Source organism: Portunus trituberculatus, chromosome 50, assembly GCF_017591435.1.
Source record: "Portunus trituberculatus isolate SZX2019 chromosome 50, ASM1759143v1, whole genome shotgun sequence".
In the NCBI taxonomy this organism is placed as follows: domain Eukaryota; kingdom Metazoa; phylum Arthropoda; class Malacostraca; order Decapoda; family Portunidae; genus Portunus; species Portunus trituberculatus.
This window is the reverse complement of record NC_059304.1, coordinates 28,037,127-28,058,168: the sequence shown is the minus strand read 5'-3', so window position 1 is coordinate 28,058,168 and position 21,042 is coordinate 28,037,127. Positions and strand designations below refer to the sequence as shown.

General features: G+C 39.2%; 2 protein-coding genes across 3 annotated transcripts in view; one reads left to right on the top strand and one right to left on the bottom strand.

Moving 5' to 3' along the window:
* LOC123500123 (prenylated Rab acceptor protein 1-like) overlaps positions 1-21,042 on the bottom strand; it is a 362,787-nt gene that overhangs the window by 261,491 nt on the left and 80,254 nt on the right. The window lies entirely within an intron of this gene.
* Positions 10,337-12,809, top strand: LOC123500124 (putative nuclease HARBI1). The gene is made up of 2 exons (XM_045248793.1): positions 10,337-12,055; positions 12,314-12,809. Exon 1 carries the CDS (start codon positions 10,390-10,392, stop codon positions 11,128-11,130), a length of 741 nt encoding a protein of 246 aa, XP_045104728.1. The 5' UTR covers positions 10,337-10,389; the 3' UTR covers positions 11,131-12,055; positions 12,314-12,809.

The window sequence follows — 21,042 nt, the reverse complement described above, 5'->3', positions numbered from 1 at the left end:
AAAATTGTAGGTGTGAGTGAAAGAACAGTGCAAGCGTGGACCAAGCGGTTTCGGGAAGCTGGGCAGCTTGTCATACCGCACCACAAAGGATGTCTCGGGAAAGCCCGTAAAACCTCACATCGTTCTATGGCCATCCTCAAGCGTGAAGTTATTACAAATCCACGTATGACTGCATGCATGTTAAAGGAACAAAACCCTCATCTGTTGAATAATGTGTAAGTTAGGACAGTGCGTCGCCACCTGCATGATGACCTTGACTTTCGCAGCCACCGCCCAGTCAAGAAACCGCTCCTCACCCCTACACAACAGGCACGTAGGGTCGCTTTTGCTAAAAAATATAGTGAGTGGGATGTGGCAAGGTGGCAACACGTGCTGTGGAGTGACGAATTCATCTTCAGAGTGACTGACAACGCTCGAGGCAACGTTTATCGGCGTCCGGGAAGTGATCAGCTTGACCCTAAATTTTCTTACAGCACAGTAAAGCATCCTTAATCTTTAATGGTGTGGGGATGCTTCACATTCTTTAACGTTGGTGAGTTGGTGGTGCTTCCCCATGATGAAATGATGAATCAAAATAGCTATCTGGAGTTACTTTCTGATTATTTGCCCAGCTGTTTTGAAAAGTGCAGTGCTGAGGTGTTTCAGCAGGATGGCACGCCACGTCACACTGCTAAATAAGTGACACAGTGGCTCAGTGATTGTGAAGTGAACTTCATAAGTGACTGGCCAAGCAACTCACCCGACTTGAGCCCCATAGAAAACCTCTGGTCTATCATTAAGTGCCGTCTGCAGGGGAAAGACACCAGTACCCTCACCAAGCTAGAAACCGCCATTAAGGAGGAATGGCTCAATTTTGACCACACCATCCTTGAAAATCTTGCTAATTCACTGCCTTCATGCTTAAAAGAGTGCATTAGGAGGAAGGGAAAGCCCATCGACTATTAAGCGATGGTAAGTACCGATTTGACTTTATTTTTCAATATTATTCATACTGTTTATCAACAGAGTCGGAGCTGCATAATGCAGAGGAGATCTGATACAAGTTTATAAATTGATCAACGGAATGGACCAAGTGGATAATGAGAAACTGATCCTGAGAGAAGAATATGACATTCGAAGCACAAGATCGCACAGTAAAAAGCTGAGAAAAGGAAGATGTCTGAGAGATGTTAAAAAATATAGATTCCCGCAAAGATGTATTGAGACGTGGAACAGTTTAAATGAAGAAGTAGTGTCTGCAACGAGTGTGCATACTTTTAAAGTAAGATTGGATAAGTGTAGATATGGAGACGGGGCCACACGAGCATAAAGCCTAGGCCCTGTAAAACTACAACTAGGTAAATACAACTAGGTAAATACACAGATAAAGTTCTATCATACATATATATGTATAAAACATCTGTACAGACGACTCGTATCATGTACAACACGCAGAAACATGCACACACACACACACACACACAGAGAGAGAGAGAGAGAGAGAGAGAGAGAGAGAGAGAGAGAGAGAGAGAGAGAGAGAGAGAGAGAGAGAGAGCGTAGAAAACAGCCCAGCTTGGTACCGCTCAGCTCCCAACCCGGACCATACAGTGCACGCGACGTGTCACTAGTTCCCCGCACTTTCCAAAGCCCACGAAGTTTTGTAGGCCTATTTCTTGTTCTATTCATTTATTTAGATTCAAAACTTCAGTACTACTGCATTTTGGATGTTTGCCATTCATGGCATACAATTCAAAGTATATTTTCTCTGACATGAGAATGTTTATATTTTAGGTGCACCAAAGCATTCAGCAATTAGGAATTAGCAGTTTAAGGGTTAATGGTACAGGTACGTATATACAGGGTGCGGCAACATAACTTCCTTTTTTATAATGCGTGGCAATCTGGGTGTAGAAGTAGTAGTGGGGTGGGCATGGTTTCATTTGACAGGGCCGTTCCGAAAGTTTTCTTGGAAATACAGTCAGTCGCTATCATGTGTTAGAGTAGTGAGGAGCGTGCGCTTGCCGTCGAAGCCTACTTTTCGAATCGACAGTCTGTGATTGCAACCTAGCACGCCTTTCGAAATCGCTTCAATGTAGCCCCGAGAGGCCCTGTTCCGGACCAGAAATCAATTGTTACATGGGTCACTATGTTCAGGCAAACCGGGAGTACGACACGACGAAGAACTGGAGTACCTCGGCCCATCAGAACACCTGAGAACATTGAGGCAGTGAGAGCTTGAATCTTGCAATTCCCACGACGTTCTGCGCGCAAACATGCCCTTGCACTTTCCGATCATTCAGTGAGGCAAATACTTCATGATGACCTTCATTACCATCCTTACAAGATGGCGATTGTGCGGGAACTCTCCATACGTGATTTCAGTTCACGAAGGAACGCATGTGAAGCACTTCTCGAAAACGTTCCTGAAGACGCTATTGTTTACTTTAGTGATGAAGCACATTTTCATTTGACTGGATGCGTCAACAAACAAAACATGCGCTACTGGGCTGACACCAATCCCCGTGAATTGCATTCACCTAAAGTCACAGTGTGGTGTGCAATTTCTTCCACTGGAATTGTTGGTCCTTGGTTTTTTGAAGAAAATGAGGTCACAGTGACAGAGAATTTAGACTGGTATGTAAACATGTTGGAGGAGGGTTTTTTTCCACGAATTGAAGAATTGGACCTAGGCGATATTTGGTTTCAAAAGGACGGAGCAACGGCTCACACTTCAAGGGCATGAATGGCTGTTTTGAGGGAACACTTTCCGGAGTACCTCATTTCAATAAGGGGCGATTTGGATTGACCAGCCCGTTCCCCCGATTTGTTACCTTGTGATTTTTATCCCGTGTTTATGTCAACCGTCCAAGAAGCCTACCAGACTTGAAGGCCAACATCCGAGAAGAAATTGCCAATATACCCGCTGATACGCTGGTGAGGGTCATGGCAAACACCCGAAATTGGTTTATGCAGTGTATGGACAATGGGGGACGTCACCTACCTGATATGATTTTCAAAACTGTGTGAAACAAAACCTTAAATATGTACTATCATTATGAAACAAAATTAAAACCTTTCTGATTTATACATCTTGTTTTATTGCCTTTTGGAAAAAGGAAGTTATGTTGCTGCACCCTGTATAATTTTTTTTTAACCCATGTGGTATGTTGGGGAGCACCCCAGAACGTATCTCCCTTATTTCCATTGTTTCTATGGAAAAATTACGTCTCCTTAACGAATTTTCGCTCTACAAACAGCTTTGACACCCCCTATCCTGTTCGTTTAGCAGAGCATTGCTGTATATAAATGGAAAATTAAAGAATAAAGAAGACATTAGCAGAATAAAAGTTGGTGATGACATTATTGATGACACTAAAAAGATGGCTGAGGTGTTCGACAGAAGCTCTCAGTCAGTGTTCACTGAAGAGGATGATTTTAAGGGTCCAGTCCCGGAGTGAAATTTGACGAATATCTGAGAAATCTAAGAAATTTGTTTTCTTCATTCAGTCTTCCCTGGTCACCCTAAACTTTCAAGTGGAGAAGTTTTTTCCCCTAAAATGCTAGAAAACCCCTCCTGGGAGGCACTTAACAGTCAATGCCAAATGACGTTATAACTTTCAGCAACCAGCATGTAATATTACCCAAAATTCTCTTACTGTCTGAAAAATGGGCCAGGAAAAAATAACTGTATGGCAATGTAGGTTAGCACCTCACATGCTTTGAAATTGAAAGATTAACAGATCTAATGTTTGCATTACTGTCATAGGGTAAGGTTGACCTGACAATTGGTTACTGGCCCCGCTCATAAAACGGTTGGTTGTCTTTGCTTGAGTTATAGTGTTAAACTGTGGCATTGTACAGTGCCTGGGAAATATATGAGCCATGATGACATTGTTCGAGTGGTAGAGTTGCATAAGAGTGGGAAAACAAATTGAGAAGTAAGCCATGTAACTAGTGTTAATGAAAAGACAGTGAGTGTGTTGGTGAGGAAATGGCATGAAGAAGGATGTAAAGATGTCCTTTCCCACAAACATGGTGGTGGACCAGCCCAGAAAGTTCTCAAAAGTACTTTACTTATAATCAAAGAGAATGATACAAAAATATTGCTGCCCGGCGAAAACTCCTTAACCTCCCCGTCCTCACTACTGGAGTCCCGAAAAAGCAGCGGGCGAAACTGTGGGTTGTAGTCCTGAAGTGCTCGCCTGGAAATTCACTTGTTGAAGTTGTGGAGGAGGAGCCCTCTTAGCAGTCAGTTTTGCAACATCACTTTTTAACCCTTAAACTGCTAATTCCTAACTGCTGAATGCTTTGGTGCGCCTAAAATATAAACATTCCCATATCAGAAAAAATATATTTCGAATTGTATGCCATGAATGGCAAACATCCAAAATGCAGTAATACCGAAGTTTTGAATCTGTAAATAAATAAATAGAGCAAGAAATAGGCCTACAAAACTTCGTGGGCTTTGAAAAGCGCGGGGAACTAGTGACACATCGGGTGCACTGTATGGTTTGGGTTGGGAGCTGAGTGGTAACAAGCTGGGCCGTTTTCTATCTCTCTCTCTCTCTCTCTCTCTCTCTCTCTCTCTCTCTCTCTATATATATATATATATATATATATATATATGTGTGTGTGTGTGTGTGTGTGTGTGTGTGTGTGTGTGTGTGTGTGTGTGTGCATATTTCTGCGTACCCTACAAGATACGAGTCTTCTGTACAGATGTTTTGTTCATATATATGTATGATAGAACTTTATCTGTGTGTGTATTTACCTGGTTGTAGTTTTACAGGGCCTGGGCTTTATGCTCATGTGGTCCCGTCTCCATATCTACACTTATCCAATTTTTCTTTAAAACTATGTACACTCTTTGCTGACACCACTTCCTCACTTAAACTGTTCCAAGTCTCAACACATCTTTGCGGGAAACTAAATTTTTTAACATCTCTCAGACATCGTCCCTTCCTTAGTTTCTTACTATGCGATCTTGTGCTTCAAAAGTCATATTCTTCTCTCAGGATCAGTTTCTCATTATCCACTTCATCCATTCCGTTAATCAATTTATAAACTTGTATCAGATCCCCTCTCTCTCTCTTCTCTGCTCCAAGGTTGGTAGATCCATAGCCTTTAGTCTCTCCTCATATGTCATCCCTTTAAATTCTAGAACCATTCTTGTACCCATTTTTTGTAGTCTCTAATTTTCTTATGTGTTTCTTTTTATGGGGAGTCCACACAACTCCTGCATATTCCAATCTAGGTCTTATTTTAGTACTTATCAATTTCTTCATCATTTCCTTGTCCATATAGTGAAATGCTAATCCAATATTCCTTAGCAAATTATACGTCTCTGAAAATTCTATAAATATGGCTTACCGGTTGATTGTTTTCTTCCACTGTCACTCCCAAGTCCTTTTCCTTTTTTACTTTTTCTAGTTATACTCCATCTCCCATCTTATAGATTCCCACTGGTTATCTTTCACTTTTTCCCATTTCCATGACATGGCTTTTGTCCACATTTAATTTCATCTCCCATTTTTTACTCCATTTCCAGATCTTGTTTAAGTCTTCCTGTAGTATTTCACAATCCTCTTTTTGTTTAATGACTCTGCACAGTTTCGCATTGTCTGCAAACAGATTTATGTAGCTGTTCACTCCCTCTGGCATATCGTTTATGTATACGAGAAAAAGTATTGGCGCCAATACTGACCCCTGTGGCACTCCGCTGTCTACTGTTCTCCACTTGGACTTTGTATCTTTAACTATCGTCCTTATTTCTCTCCCCCTCAAGTAATTTTTCATCCATCTCAATGTGCTTCCTTTTAAGTCACCCTTCTCTAACTTCCATAGTAATCTTTCATGTGGCACTTTATCAAACGCCATTTTTAAATCTAAATAATACAGTCAATCCATCCCTCTCTCTCTTGTACTTTATCAACTACTCTAAAGTAGAAACTCGATAAATTTGTTACACATGACCGACCTTTTCTAAAACCAAATTGGCTATTTGATAATAATTTGTTGTCTTCAAGGAATTCGATCCATTGTTTCTTTATTATTCTTTCACACATCTTGCATATTACACTAGTTAGTGATACCGGTCTGTAATTTAAAGGTTCTTCCTTCCTTCCGCTCTTATATATGGGAACCACCTCAGCTCTTTTCCACTCCACTGGTACTGTTCCATTTTATATTGAGTCTTTTATGACGTTGCATATAGGACTTACTAGTTCTTCCCTACATTCTTTCAGTATTCTGCCTGAGATTTCATCCGGTCCCACTGCCTTCTCTTCGTCCAGTTCCTTCATTAACTTTTTTATTTCAAGCTTGGCTACTTTAATCTCTTTCATATAGACTGTCTCTCTATTACCCTGTGGCCTTTCAAATTTGGATTCCTTAGTAAAGACTTCCTGGAATTTATTATTTAATAGTTCTGCCATACTTTTTTGGTCTTCCACCATCCCGTTCTCTCCTTTTAACCTTTCTATTGTTTCTTTTTGCCTAATTTTTCCATTTATGAATCTATAGAACAATTTTGGTTGCTCCTTACATTTTTGACAATGTCTTTTCAAGTTCTTTTCCTTTTCCTTCTTCACCTTAACATATTCATTTCTCGCTGCTTTGAAGTTTTCCTTATTTGCTGGATTTCTATTTCTCCTCCACCTTTTCCATGCTCCATCTCTTTTCTCCTTTGCCTTGGCACACCTTGCATTAAACCAATATTTCTTTCCTTCTTCTTTAGGTCTATATTTCGAGACATATTCCCTGACTCCTGTTTTGTATATTTCCAAAAATAAGTTATATTTCTCTTGCATTGCCTCTGAATTTTCCATCTCCTCCCAGTCTACGTTTATAAAATAGTTCCTGAGATTCTAAATATCAGCCTTTCTGTAATTTAATCGGTCTCCTTTGTATGAATCGTCTCTATCTTCCTTTCCCTTTTCTAAATCTATTTCTAATATTGCATGGTCACTCTTTCCCAATGGGCACTTATATCTTATATCATCATTCATTTGTATACCCCTTGTAAAAACTAGGTCCAATCTCGCCGGCTCGTCCTTTCCTCTGAATCTTGTGCATTCCTTTACTCTCTGGTCCATATTGTCTATCATTAGGTTCAAGAATCTTTCTCCCCAGGCTTCTTCCCCCATACCACTTTCATAATTTTTCCAGTCCACTTCTTTACAGTTGAAATCTCCTACTAATATCATTTTTCTCCTTTCTTTAACGATTCTCGTTAGACTCCTTATTGTGTCATCTATCATGTCTATATTCTTAATTGTTCCATGAATTTGTTTTTGGTGTCACATATGTTACAATGATTGTTAACTCTTTTTTATTAATATGCATCTTAATATACAATACTTCTGCTTTTCCTTCCCCATATTCCACTTGGTTTATCACTATCTCCTTCCTTAACATAATCATGACTCCTCCTCCTCCTTTACCCACTCTGTCTCTTCTCCATACATTATACCTATTATCCAAGTCTATTTTGATTGCCTTATTTAGTTTTGTTTCAGCCAGGCATACAATATCTGGATTTTCTTTCTTTATGTAATCTCTTAATTCTAGTTTACTTGATAAAATCACGTCTATGTTCGTATACATCATTTTTAGTCTTTTGCCTTTATCATTTTTAGTTAAACTTGGTCCACTTTTTTCTCTTCCTTCTCGTTTATATACCATTTCCTTATCCTGTCTTCTAGAATTCTAAAAAAAAAATGCCTTCTTCTCCTCTTCTGACCTTTCATTATTCTTGTCCCTTACTGCTGGTGGCAGTTCATTGTATCTCTTCCTTTCTTCCTCATTTCTATTTTTCTTTATATAGATATCCTTGCAGGCTTCTGTTTCCCTAAGTACGTACAGTACATTTGCCTCCTACTACATTTGCGTAAACATGATGTTATACAGCAGTGAACGTGATATACGTTTTGCCTCCATGAGAGGTTGCAGTACTCCCAGGTTACATGCCAAGTAATATCGAAAGCTGCACACACACTGCATTAATTAGATGCATACATATCTTACATATGTAGCTATAAGTACAGTACATAAAGTAAACGGTATAGCATATTAATGGAAGAGGCAGGAAAATGAGTAATGAGGGGGGGAGAAGGAGGAGACAGGGAGGGATATGGAAGGAGGATGGAATAGGAAAATATGGGTGGGTGGGGGTGTTTGGGGAGTGGGGGGTGTTTGGGGGATGGGGATACATCCTCTGAATGTGTAGACATGACTTCTTGGCTTCGGCTTAATATACACAAGTAAACTCCTTCTTAAATACAGGCAACCCCTGTTTAACGAAGGTTCACACAACGAAATTTCACTACAACGAAGGTTTCGTTTTACTACCATCTGCTCATTTAACGAACACTAAACTCGCTTTAACGAAGTTTTATCCAGGTAATTCTTTCCAAATTTGAAAGCCCCACCGTATCATGCAAGCTGACAGCCTTTTGAATACACCAGGAGCTGCTGGTACTAAGGCCTGCCTCAGGAGAAATCCTGAGACACCTGTAGAATAAAGATCAAGATCAAGCCTCTAGTGGATAACACAGGCGCTGCCGATACAAAGGCCTGACTCAGAAGAAATTCTGCATCACCTGTAGCATCAAGATCAAGATCAAGATCACGCGTACCACTCACTCCTCAGTCAAAACATAACAGCGTCACCAGCAGCTCATCTTCCCTAGTTCAACTTACCACCAAAACGCCCTGCAATGTGGCCTAATTTTCCTAAGAAGACCAGGAAGTGTCTTACTCTCGAAGTGAAGCTGGGTATTATTCACAGACAAGAGAGAGGCCAGAAAACTGATAACATTGCTTGCCACCATCTTGACTCCATCTACTGTCTACTATTTTCAAGTCAGCAGACTCTATTAAGAAGGCTGGTGAGACCGCATCTTCCTTGAAAGCTAAAAGAACCCCCTGAACTCGTGACTCTACAATGGATAAAATGGAAAGCCTTGTGGAAATGTGGTACATAAATTTTGTGTGCGGTACCATGATGCGCACTTTGTTTACATTCCACAGGTTGCCGGTTAATGTCTTTCCCATTTCACTCTTCCTCCCTTCATAAAGTTAAGATTATCAACATTATAAAGTTACGTACATACATACATTAGTGTACATTATACTGACTTAAATTAAACTACCTAAATGTTTAACTTCATAATTTTTACTTTCATTAAACCTTTTACTGTACTATGATGCACTCTCGCTTTGCTTACTCTCAATGGAAGTTCAAATCAGGGGTTAAACTTGTTATAATCGTTTCGCTTAACGAAGTTTCGCCTAACAAAGTGTTTTTTAGGAACGTAACCCCTTCGTTAAGCGGGGGTTGCCTGTATAGAAATATGCTATGTGGGCCATAAATTAGGTGGGGGGTGTTGAAATACCATACTGATCCGACAATTCGTTTAGGAATTATTTGCGAAAAAAAGTGTAACACGGCCAGGAAAACCCGTAGTAGTTTAGTGCTATACCTTTGGAACCAAGAAAGCACAAAACTTGCAAGGGATGTATATGAGGGAGTTCCACTGATACCATTCTTCTAGGCAGGGTGGAACTGAGAGCATTTTATGGGGTGTTGAAATACCATACTGATCCGACAATTCGTTTAGGAATTATTTGCGAAAAAAAGTGTAACACGGCCAGTGAAACCCATAGTAGTTTAGTGCTATACCTTTGGAACCAAGAAGGCACAAAACTTGCAAGGGATGTATATGAGGGAGTTCCACTGATACCATTCTTCTAGGCAGGGTGGAATTGAGAGCATTTTATTTAATTAACTTCTCTCCCCTGATTCACTGTCCTCAGCCTCTCACTGCTGTTGGATATCTTGTTATCTTCTATTGTTATTTTCACACTAACAGCTATTCTTATCTTGCTACCTGCATGCTTATACTCTTCCTATGACCTCCTTGCATAAAGTTTTCAACTTTCTCATTCTTAATATGTTCACTTTCTCAATCATTTATTCTTTTTCTTGTGAACTCTGAAATTCCCTGCCTCCTTCTCTATTTTCCCCCTTTCCTATTACTTGAACTCCTTCAAATGGGAAGCTTCAAGACACTTATCCTCCAATTTAGATTAAACTTTTGACTTTTCTTCAGTGTCAGGCATCTCAGCAAGCCTTTCGTTTTTTTTATGCTTGCCCTTACCTAATGACCCTCAGATATAAGAAAATATATATTACAGGACTGGAATTCACATAACTTTTAGTGCTAACAATTTACTCGTAACCTTAACAAATAGCTTGTTAGGCAAACGTTAACAGTAAAAGCGATACATGAAACTGTTAAGCCTTAAAAAGTGCTTAACAATGTTTGTTAGGCCTTGTTAAGTTACAAGTGGTCCCGAGGACTTTTAGCGCCTTAACAAACACTAACAAGTACCGAGTAGCGAGTGGCCATGGCAGCACGACAACAACAACGGCGAAAATTTCGTGATAGGAAGGACATATTCTGGGATTTCAGTGATGCTGAGCTCATCAGAAGATACCGTCTGGATCGAGCTGGCATCGTAGCAGTAACAGACTTGGTGAGGGACGAACTGCACAGTCAAACTTGCCGAAATAAAGCACTCTCTCCAGAGCTGAAGGTGGCTATAACTCTTCGTTATTTAGCCACTGGCAAGATGCAGCTGTGCAGTGGAGATGATTTTGGTGTGTCACAGCCAACTATCAGCCGTGTGATTTGGCAAACAATCACTGCACTGACTGCCCCTCGTGTCTTCCATCAGTTTGTGAAGTTTCCACTGACTAGACAAGAAGTTCAGAGGAAGCAGGTGGAGTTCATGGCTATAGCCAGATTTCCTGGAGTAGAAGGCGTGATTGACGGGACCCACGTGCGGATTGTGGCACCCAAAGATGATGAGTACGCCTATGTGAACAGGAAACGCTACCATAGCATCAATGTTCAGATAGTGTTTGATGCCACCTACAAGATCCTGGACATAGTAACAAAATGGCCTGGATCAGTGCATGATGCCCACATCCTGGATGAATCTGGACTCAAAATGTTATTTGAGGATAATTATGTGCCACAACCGTGCCATCTCCTTGGGGACAGTGGATATCCATTCAAGCAGTGGCTCCTGACACCATATACAAATCGTCAGCTAGCAGGCCCTCAAGCCAATTACAACAGGTAAGCAATTTATTGAGATAATTGTACATGTTTCATATTAATATAACATCTATTTTGTTCAGAAATATCCTTTATCATTCCTTTAATCTCTCATGCCAAATATATGTATTATATAATTCAATTTTCCTACTTATAAAATAATGCTAAAAGGTTAGGTTGGGTTAAGTTTAGACAAGTTAGGTTAGATTAGGTTAAGTTAGGTTAATTGAAATAAGATTAGGTTAGAGGATAATATGGAGATATTGATAGTCTAATTATTTCAAGACTGGTATAGTCTAACCCTCTTTTGCTCAGAAATAGCCCTTTACATTCTCCTAACTCCTCATTCCAAATAGTATATGTATTAATTCAGTTTTCCTACTTATAAGTGATGTGACAAGGGAAGGTTTGGTTAGGTTGGATTGGGTTATGTTTAGTTAAGTTAGGTTAGATTAGGTTAGGCTCAGTTATAGGATAGTATAGAGATAGTGATAGATAGCCTATGTATTTTAAGACTATGATATAGCCTAATCATGTTTGCCACTTGAAGTATATTTTCTCAAATTACTCTAATCTCTGCTATGAGTTAACCTGCATAACTAGTAACACTTTAAAATGTGAGTGTAGTCAGCGTCTCATTTTTCTTTCAGAGCTCACAAAAGAACGAGAAGTGTGGTTGAGTGAGGGATTGGGCAATGGAAGCGAAGATTTCATGTCCTGCACAGTGAAGTCCGTGTTGCCCCCGACAAGGTCTGCAAGGTGATTTATGCCTGCGCTATTCTGCACAACTTCTGCAAGAACAGGGGCATTCCTCTACCTGATGCAGATGACTGTGATGATGGTGCTGAAGAAGTGGAGGATGATGAGGCTGCCCCATACCACGCAGCTGCAGGCCCTGTGGCACGAGGAGTTCAAGCCCGAAGGGATCACTTTGCATACGTCCACTTCAAGTAAGTTTATTTTCATACACTCCACCACTGGTATGTCATACGAGATAATCTGATTACAGTCACTTCGTCTATACACTAGTGCCCACCTTTCCGGAAAAGAGAATTAAATTTATAAAACATTAGATGTTTTGTAAATCATGCCTGTAAGCATTGTTGCTTCCAGCTGAGGTGCCTGAGGCACTGATGCACGTCACTAGTGGGTCTTTCTGTTCCAAACTCCTACATACAAAGGTAAAAATCCGTTCTTTCACTTTCCAGTGTTGATGAGTAAGGCTGCGGTACCAGTCCAATGAAGGTTCCTCTGCCTCTGAACACCAGACCCAGCAGGAGTGCCTCTCTCACATAAGAAAAAAGGAGCATGACGGTGGATTTTTATAAGACGACTTTTTTTTACCCTTCTTTGTGCAGAAATAATAAAATAGTTTTTGTAATATGTGGTGATGAGTTTGAAATTATCCTATATATTTAAGTTCTATTTTTTAAAGTCACTGTGTTTTGGAAGGAGGAAGTTCTTATAACATATAGGTGATCATAATATCATTATGTAGAAGGAAACAGATACAAGAGCGATTTTTGTAATATTGTACTTATAATTATATGATACATCTAATAGCTAAATAACTTAAGGGTAAGCACACACACAGACACACACACACACACGAAATATAGACCTAAAGAAGAAGGAAAGAAAGATTGGTTTAATGCAAGATGTGCTAGGGCAAAGGAGAAATGAGATGGAGCATGGAAAAGGTGGAGAAGAAACAGAAATCCAGAAAATAAGGAAAACTTCAAAACAGCAAGAAATGAATATGCTAAGGTGAGAAAGGAAGAAGAAAAGAACTATGAAAAGGACATTGTCGAAAATGTAAGGAACAACCAAAATTGTTCTACAGATTCATAAATGGAAAAATAAGACAAAAAGAAACAATAGAAAGGTTAAAAGGAGAAAACGGAATGGTGGAAGACCCAAAAGTATGGCAGAACTGTTAAATAGTAAATTTCATGAGGTCTTTACTAAGGAATCCAAATTTGAAAGACCACAGGGTAATAGAGAGACTGTCTATATGAAAGAGATTAAAGTAACCAAGCTTGAAATAAAAAGTTGATGACGGAATTGGATGAGGAAAAGGCAATGGGACCGGATGAAGTCTCAGGCAGAATACTGAAAGAATGTAGGGAAGAACTAGCAAGTCCAATATACAACATCATAAAATGCTCAATAGAAAATGGAACAGTGCCAGTGGAGTGGAAAAGAGCTGAGGTGGTTCCCATATATAAGAGCGGAAGGAAGGAAGAACCTTTAAATTACAGGCCGGTATCACTAACTAGTGTAATATGCAAGATGTGTGAAAAAGTAATAAAGAAGCAATGGATCGAGTTTCTTGAAGACAACAAAATATTATCAAATAGCCAATTTGGTTTTAGAAAAGGTCGGTCATGTGACAAATTTATTGAGTTTCTACTCTAGAATAGTTGATAAAGTACAAGAGAGAGAGCGGATGGGTTGACTGTATTTATTTAGATCTAAAAAAGGCTTTTGATAAAGTGCCACATGAAAGATTACTATGGAAGTTAGAGGAGAAGGGTGGCTTAAAAGGAAGCACATTGAGATGGATGAAGAATTACTTAAGGGGGAGAGAAATAAGGACGATAGTTAAAGATATGAAGTGCAAGTGGAGAACAGTAGACAGCGGAGTGCCACAGGGGTCAGTATTGGCACCAATACTCTTTCTCGTATATATAAATGACATGCCAGAGGGAGTGAACAGCTACATAAATCTGTTTGCGGACCATGTGAAACTGTGCAGAGTCATTAAACAAAAAGAGGATTGTGAAATACTACAGGAAAACTTAAACAAGATCTGGAAATGGAGCAAAAAATGGGAGATGGAATTCAATGTGGACAAAAGCCATGTCATGGAAATGGGAAAAAGTGAAAGACGACCAGTGGGAATCTATAAGATGGGAGATGGAGTAGAACTAGAAAAAGTAAAAAAGGAAAAGGACTTGGGAGTGACAATGGAAGAAAATAATCAACCAGTTAGCCATATTGATAGAATTTTCAGAGAGACGTATAATTTGCTAAGGAATATTGGAGTAGCATTTCACTATATGGACAAGGAAATGATGAAGAAATTGATAAGTACTAAAATAAGACCTAGATTGGAATATGCAGGAGTTGTGTGGACTCCCATAAAAAGAACACATAAGAAAATTAGAGAGACTACAAAAATGGCTACAAGAATGGTTCCAGAATTTAAAGGGATGGCATATGAGGAGAGACTAAAGGCAATGGATCTACCAACCTTGGAGCAGAGAAGAGAGAGGGATCTGATACAAGTTTATAAATTGATTAACGGAATGGATGAAGTGGATAATGAGAAACTGATCCTGAGAGAAGAATATGACTTTAGAAGCACAAGATCGCATAGTAAGAAACTAAGGAAGGGACGATGTCTGAGAGATGTTAAAAATTTAGTTTCCATAAAGATGTGTTGAGACTTGGAACAGTTTGAGTGAGGAAGTGGTATCAGCAAAGAGTGTACATAGTTTTAAAGAAAAATTGGATAAGTGTAGATATGGAGACGGGACCACACGAGCATAAAGCCCAGGCCCTGTAAAACTACAACTAGGTAAATACAACTAGGTAAATACACACACAAACACATTTAGTATTACACTATTTGTTTATTTCTTTCTTTAATTTTGTTATTTCTAAATTTTCTTTTTCACATAAAAGTTCATAGTATTTTATTTTTGCTTTTGCAGCTTCTATTACTGCTTTACATGATTTCATTTTCATTTCTCTGTCCTTAAATTTCACTATTGTCACTGTCCTCCATTTCACATATTGCCTCACTGTCAGGCACACCAGCATCACTTGTGTAGATGATGATGGATTCCTCCTGCTCCAGACATTGAGCTGTTTCAGCTGCAGGAGGTGCCAGTGGTTGGAGTGGTGGTGGTAATTCCACAAGACTTGTCGTCTGTGCAGAGTTGGGTTGACTTCCTCTGAAAGGTAGAGCAAGAGTAATTAACATAATAAATGGTAACGAAACAAGAGAAGCCAAGAGTAATTAATGTAATAAATGGTAACGAAACAAGAAAAACAGCATTATGATTAATTAGTTGCACTGAAACAGAGAAAGGAAGATTACCAGTCAAGTAATGGAAGAGAGGAAAGACAGAAATTAACCTAAAACTAAATTATCTGCAACATAGCAGTAAGTGAGGCACATTTTGTAGAGTTCAGAAAATGGCAAAAACACGGTGACATGTGAAAACATTCATAAAGAGACCAAATAGATGATGCACAGGTAAATGTTTTAAGGCTGGGATTAGTAGTACCTGGAAGGAAACCCAGTACTTGTCATCCTTGAAAATGCTATAATATATAAGTACTGAAAAAAAAAACACATATACTCACTGCAAGACATCTCTGGTGTAGTTGTTACTGATTCCCACTATAGTGCAGTGTTGATAATTTCGTCCTCCAAGGATTTCCTGAATTACTATTTCCACTGGGTTCAGGGGAGATGTAGTAGGACCACCAGCTCCTGAAACAATAAAAAAAATTATATGACTATGGATCACGATAAGATGATTAGGAAGCTAGACTGAAGGCTATATAGAAACAAATGGTGTACTTTGGAATGTGGGGTTTGGGATGGAGGACATGAACTACTTCAGTTATGCATACCCTATCTTATAGATATTAATTAGTGTCTCGGGTTACCTAAGTTGAAGTTAAGTTACATTTAGTTTGAGTTGTTTGATTAGCCTAGGTTAGGTTAGATTGATTAGATTTGTTTAGGTTAGGTTGATTAAACTAGTTCAGGTTAGGTTGATTAGCCTAGGTTAGGTTAGGTTGATTAGATTAGGTTAGGTTGCTTAGATTAGTTTAGGTTAGGTTGATTAGATTAGTTTAGGTTAGGTTGATTAGATTAGTTTAAGTTAGATTGATTAGATTTGTTTAGGTTAGGTTGATTAGTTTAGTTTAGGTTAGGTTGATTAGTTTAGTTTAGGTTAGGTTGATTAGTTTAGTTTAGGTTAGGTTGATTAGATTAGTTTAGGTTAGGTTGATTAGATTAGTTTAGCTTAGGTTGATTAGATTAGTTTAGGTTAGGTTGATTAGATTAGTTTAAGTTAGGTTGATTAGATTTGTTTATGTTAGGTTGATTAGATTTGTTTAGGTTAGGTTGATTAGATTAGTTTAGGTTAGGTTGATTAGATTTGTTTAGGTTAGGTTGCTTAGATGGTTTGGTTAGGCTGGTTAGATAAGATTAGGTTAAGTTAATTTTCTTAAGATTCACCCCTCTACATAAACAAATATACATTTCCGGTGTATTTCATATCATTCAACTGAAACCCAGCATTTCCACCTATTTCCAAGCTAGTTTTAGAAGAGAAGGAAGACTATAGGGACACGTGGGAGGGTATGGGCAAAAATAAAATTTTATCGTAAATATTTCTTTAGTCATAGGATGGATGATATATGGAATGTGTCTTACCTGACTGAGTATATTCCTTGTTCTGTGCACTCAGCTTCTTCCTTGTTTTGGAGAGGATAGTGAACCACCGTGTCTCGCACTCTTGGACGGTTCTCCTTACTACAAGGAAGGCAGAGTACAATGTTTGAGAAATTTCTTTCCACGCTTTCTCCTTGTCTTGGTTTGTCAGGAAGGGTGAAAACTTCCCGTTGATAACTATTTTCCTCCTTTGTATTTCTTAAACAAGCAGTAGCGTCTCGTCCTCAGACCAATTAGGTTTCCTTGTTTTCTTCACTGGGGAAGGTCCAAGGACGTCCATGCTGGCACAATGCTTGTGGCTGTTTAGTGTTTACCAAATATTCGCGCCAAATTTTTAATTCGAAATAACCCACATTTTTTTCATAGAAACATACTGAAAACATGCAGGGAGAATATATTAATGTGAAATATCACTATTTGGAAGACTTAAGTACAAAAACATTGTTTTGTGTGCTGAATAAAATGCAGAACTTACCAGATTTCCGCCAAATGTAGCGGAATAAGTTAACAAACCTGTTGCTAGCTAACATTGTTTGCTAGGACTTGTTAGTGCTAGCAGCGAATTTGTCAGTCTTCATGAGATACTTTTTGCTAGAGTCTGTTAGTTAACAATGCTTGTTAAGGCTTTAACAAAAAGTTATATGAATCCGGGCCCAAACTGCTGTCATCCTACACTTAACCCTCTACTTTTGCATTTTATTGCTATTGTACATGCTTAAAAAGCGGCACATATCTCTATATTGTGTACAAAATTACTGCTATGAAATGATGCTGTCCATCATTAAAAAATTCCCGTGTTATAACATCACATGGCAGTTGAGTTTCTCTATGCAGTAGAATCTTGAATCTCGATCAATCTCATCTCGATATTTCGCATCTCGATTGCACCATCAAAAACCCACGATTCACATATCTCGATCAAATTACACGAATCTCGATCACTATTTTTCATTTTATTGTATCAAAACAAACATGGTGCATGATGATGTGATTGTTTCGATTGCTCTCCCACCTAGTGGAGTGTAGTGTGTATTAGTCACCCGTGGCCTCCCCCAGCCATTCAAACCCCAAGCGTGCGCAGTCAAGGTCGTCTACTATTTCCACATTAAAAAGCAAGAAAGATGAAGCGAAGAAATCAATGACATTGGCAAAATAAATATTCACAGGAAACACACTCGGACAGTGCCGAATCATGTGTATTTATAATGAAAGTAACTGTCTAATGGCAGAAATGGAATATTATCTAGTGAAGTGGATTCATTATATGAACTGGATTTATTATATGAACTGTAATGTATTATGTGGTAAGTACTTTAGGTGTAAGATTCAAGGTTAACGTAGTTGATATAGGTTAGTTGCCAAAGCTTTGGTCCCAATTACATTTTTCCCTATAAGAAGTTAACTTCACATCTCGATATTTTGAATCTCGATCAGTATTTTTGGTCCCAATTATGATCGAGATTCGAGATTCTACTGTATACAGTAAAACACTGCTTAACCCTTAAAGTACGGGGGATTGATTTACTTTCCGTCTGTTACAGCGGGGAAAAATCACACCTGTCAAAAATGCTAAAAATATTTTTTTCTTATAAAAGCATATTTCTTTGTGTTATTCTGAGTACAACAATGTAGTTTTCAACATGTTATCACCTCTCACACCAACGTTATTGCAGAGCAAAAAATTCATGGCAGAATCCGCCGCTAAGAAATACCCCCAAAGCTCAGATAATACTGCGCTCTCTCTCTCTGTCTCTCTCTCTCTCTCTCCATTTGGGCATATGAATTTGATATAAAAGTAGGAACTTTTAAACTTTCATGTCATGAAAATGCAAACTCAAATGAAATAATGTTTAAAACAGAAAAATAAAAATAAACCACATATTACAAATACATATTGTGGATTTGTATAATAATTGTAATGTGGCAACTCTTATTAGCAATGGGACTGACGTGACTTGGCTGACAAGCACAGTCCTGTAGAGGCAACCATTGGGGGACACACACCAGCGCATTGCTCGTGGGGAGTACGTGAGGAGGTTTATGAACGTCGCTGTGAGGGTTAGTCTCTGTCTCCCAGATCACTATCAGAATCACTACTGGAGTCTTCACTTTCTTCTGTCTCAATAAAAAAAATCACTATCTTCATTTTCACCACTGTCCTCAATGTCATTACCAAGTAACACTGATATAACATCACTCGGAGTACCGTTTCCTAACTCCGGGTCACGGGGATTGCCAGATGTTGCCTTGAAATGGGAAAAGATGACCTATTGTGAGGGAACATATGTCTCAAGGCTCAAGGAGGCGAGCGAGAAAAGATGCCAGAGACTTCCACTTGCCCCAGGACCAATAGTGACGGGGAAAGATTCAAATGTTTAGCGCTGAAAAATCATGATTCCCGGAATGATCCCCACCTCTCCGCACGCAACGCTACAATCGTCCCGAAACGATCACCGTACGTTAAGGGTTAATGAACGTTCGTCTAACGAATTTCTGGATTAACGTACTATATAAAATTAGACCAAAAAGTCCGCATAACGTACAACCACATCCATTTTAGCAAATTTTCTGGGTTTGAATTTGTCAGGTGAAGGACCGAACATGGCAGCTTCACTGTGATTGTCTGGCTCCCTGCCTCTGTCTCTAGCACTCCTGGAGCTGGATCCAAAATTCTTTAACAACGTCCTGCCACGAAATGGCTTCCATGAACGCTTGGAGGGACAGTGACAAGGTTGCTATCAGGTTGCTCTGAGGTTGCTGGGAACACCACCTCTGGAGGTGGCGTTACTGTCTTATATATGCATTTATGTTCACAGAACAACATTTCTATTAGCTTTTTACAAACCTTGACCCCAAGAAAGGATTGTTTTGTAATGCATAAAGTGAAATCTTACATGGAATACCAAAAAATAAAGCAGAGATGATGAGATCGGCCATAGACGAAGCGGAGACTCACGGCGACTTGGCCGCTTCTTCTTCTTGTGACCCTTTTAGCTTGTGTGTTGTCTTTCACCACGATATTTATGTTTTCACTCCTCTATTGCCTGCTATAATGGATATCGTATCTTAGTATTCATATATGCTCATGCCATGAGGATAACCTTGACTCCGTGGCAGTGAGTGATAGTGAATTACTAATGAAATACCACGGTATTTCATTAGTAATTTTGATATACAACGAAAAATTTCACACAATTTACGCCTCAAAATATGAAGATATTTCTAAGATACGAATAGCCATTGGTAGGTGGCGCAGCGATCCCTGGGCTACCCACGTCCACCCGAACATTCAGTTCGTGTTGTGTATCATTATTCATCCTTTGTGCATGAATGTGTCTGTGCTCCTCACCAGTGTGTATTTTTTTCTTAAGGTTTGTGAACTCAAGACCTTGTGATCATGGGTTCCAAAAGTAAAAATAAGAAGGCTGAAAAGAAGAAACTTAGAAGTCTTGCAATGGATATGAAACACAAAATAATTGCAAAATATGAACGTGGTGTGCGCATCTGTGACTTGGCCCTGTGCGCTAACGCTTGTAGTAACTGTAAAGTCAAACCATTGTTGGTGTATCATTCTGAGAACCCCAGGACCTAAATTTAAAACACATAAGGTGTTCAAAGAGAAACTCCAGGTCATGTGGCGTGCCAATAGTAAGGCATGGATAACTCACCAATTCCTCCTCCATACTGCATATACGAAGTTCTATCACAGCGTCGATAAGTACGAATGCAAGTTGGGAGTTTTCGCTCGAGCTAACTCAGCAGGTTTGGCGAGAAACACACAAAATAGTCTGTATTCACATACTAATTACACTTGGAAATTCAATAAACGAGTGAATACAAATGGTGTTCTGCCTGCCCACAAGCAACTCTTCCTCTTTGCAATGCAAATAACCAGAAGTCTCTATATGCTATGGCTAGAGCGACAGAAAACGGGCCCCTTGTATCTCTCTCTCTCTCTCTCTCTCTTGTTCTGATACCACTCTCATTCAAATGTTGTCTCCGCGCTACATGGCGAGAGACCCGAGGTGTAGAAGTAAGGCGCACAGGAGAGGTGGTGGAATCGGACACCGTGAAATCACTGTCACCATCACCATCCATCGCGGGAGTTGGTGACACAGTGACGTACGTATAGCATATGTTTACTCCAGATGAATGTTGCCAGCTCACAAGCAAAGAAGACAGGAAGAAAATAGCCAAAATATAGCCCAAAAACGCCTAAACGTCCCCCGAGTTTTGCGTGATGAACATCTATCGACGTGTCCCGAGTTTTGTGGGTTAAGTTGTTATTTTGGGCAATATAGTACATTTATATCATGCATACAATAAACATTGTATTTATCTTATATTAAATCTAAATTTGGTTGGTACTTAAAGCATGTTAATTTTTGGGGGAGTAAATTCGTATCACTAGAACGAATGAATTCTATTTCCATTAATTTCTATGGGAAAAATTTATTT

Coding starts and splice junctions, on each gene's coding strand:
- LOC123500124 (XM_045248793.1), top strand. CDS start 10,390: ATGGCAGCACGACAACAACAACGGCGAAAATTTCGTGATAGGAAGGAC.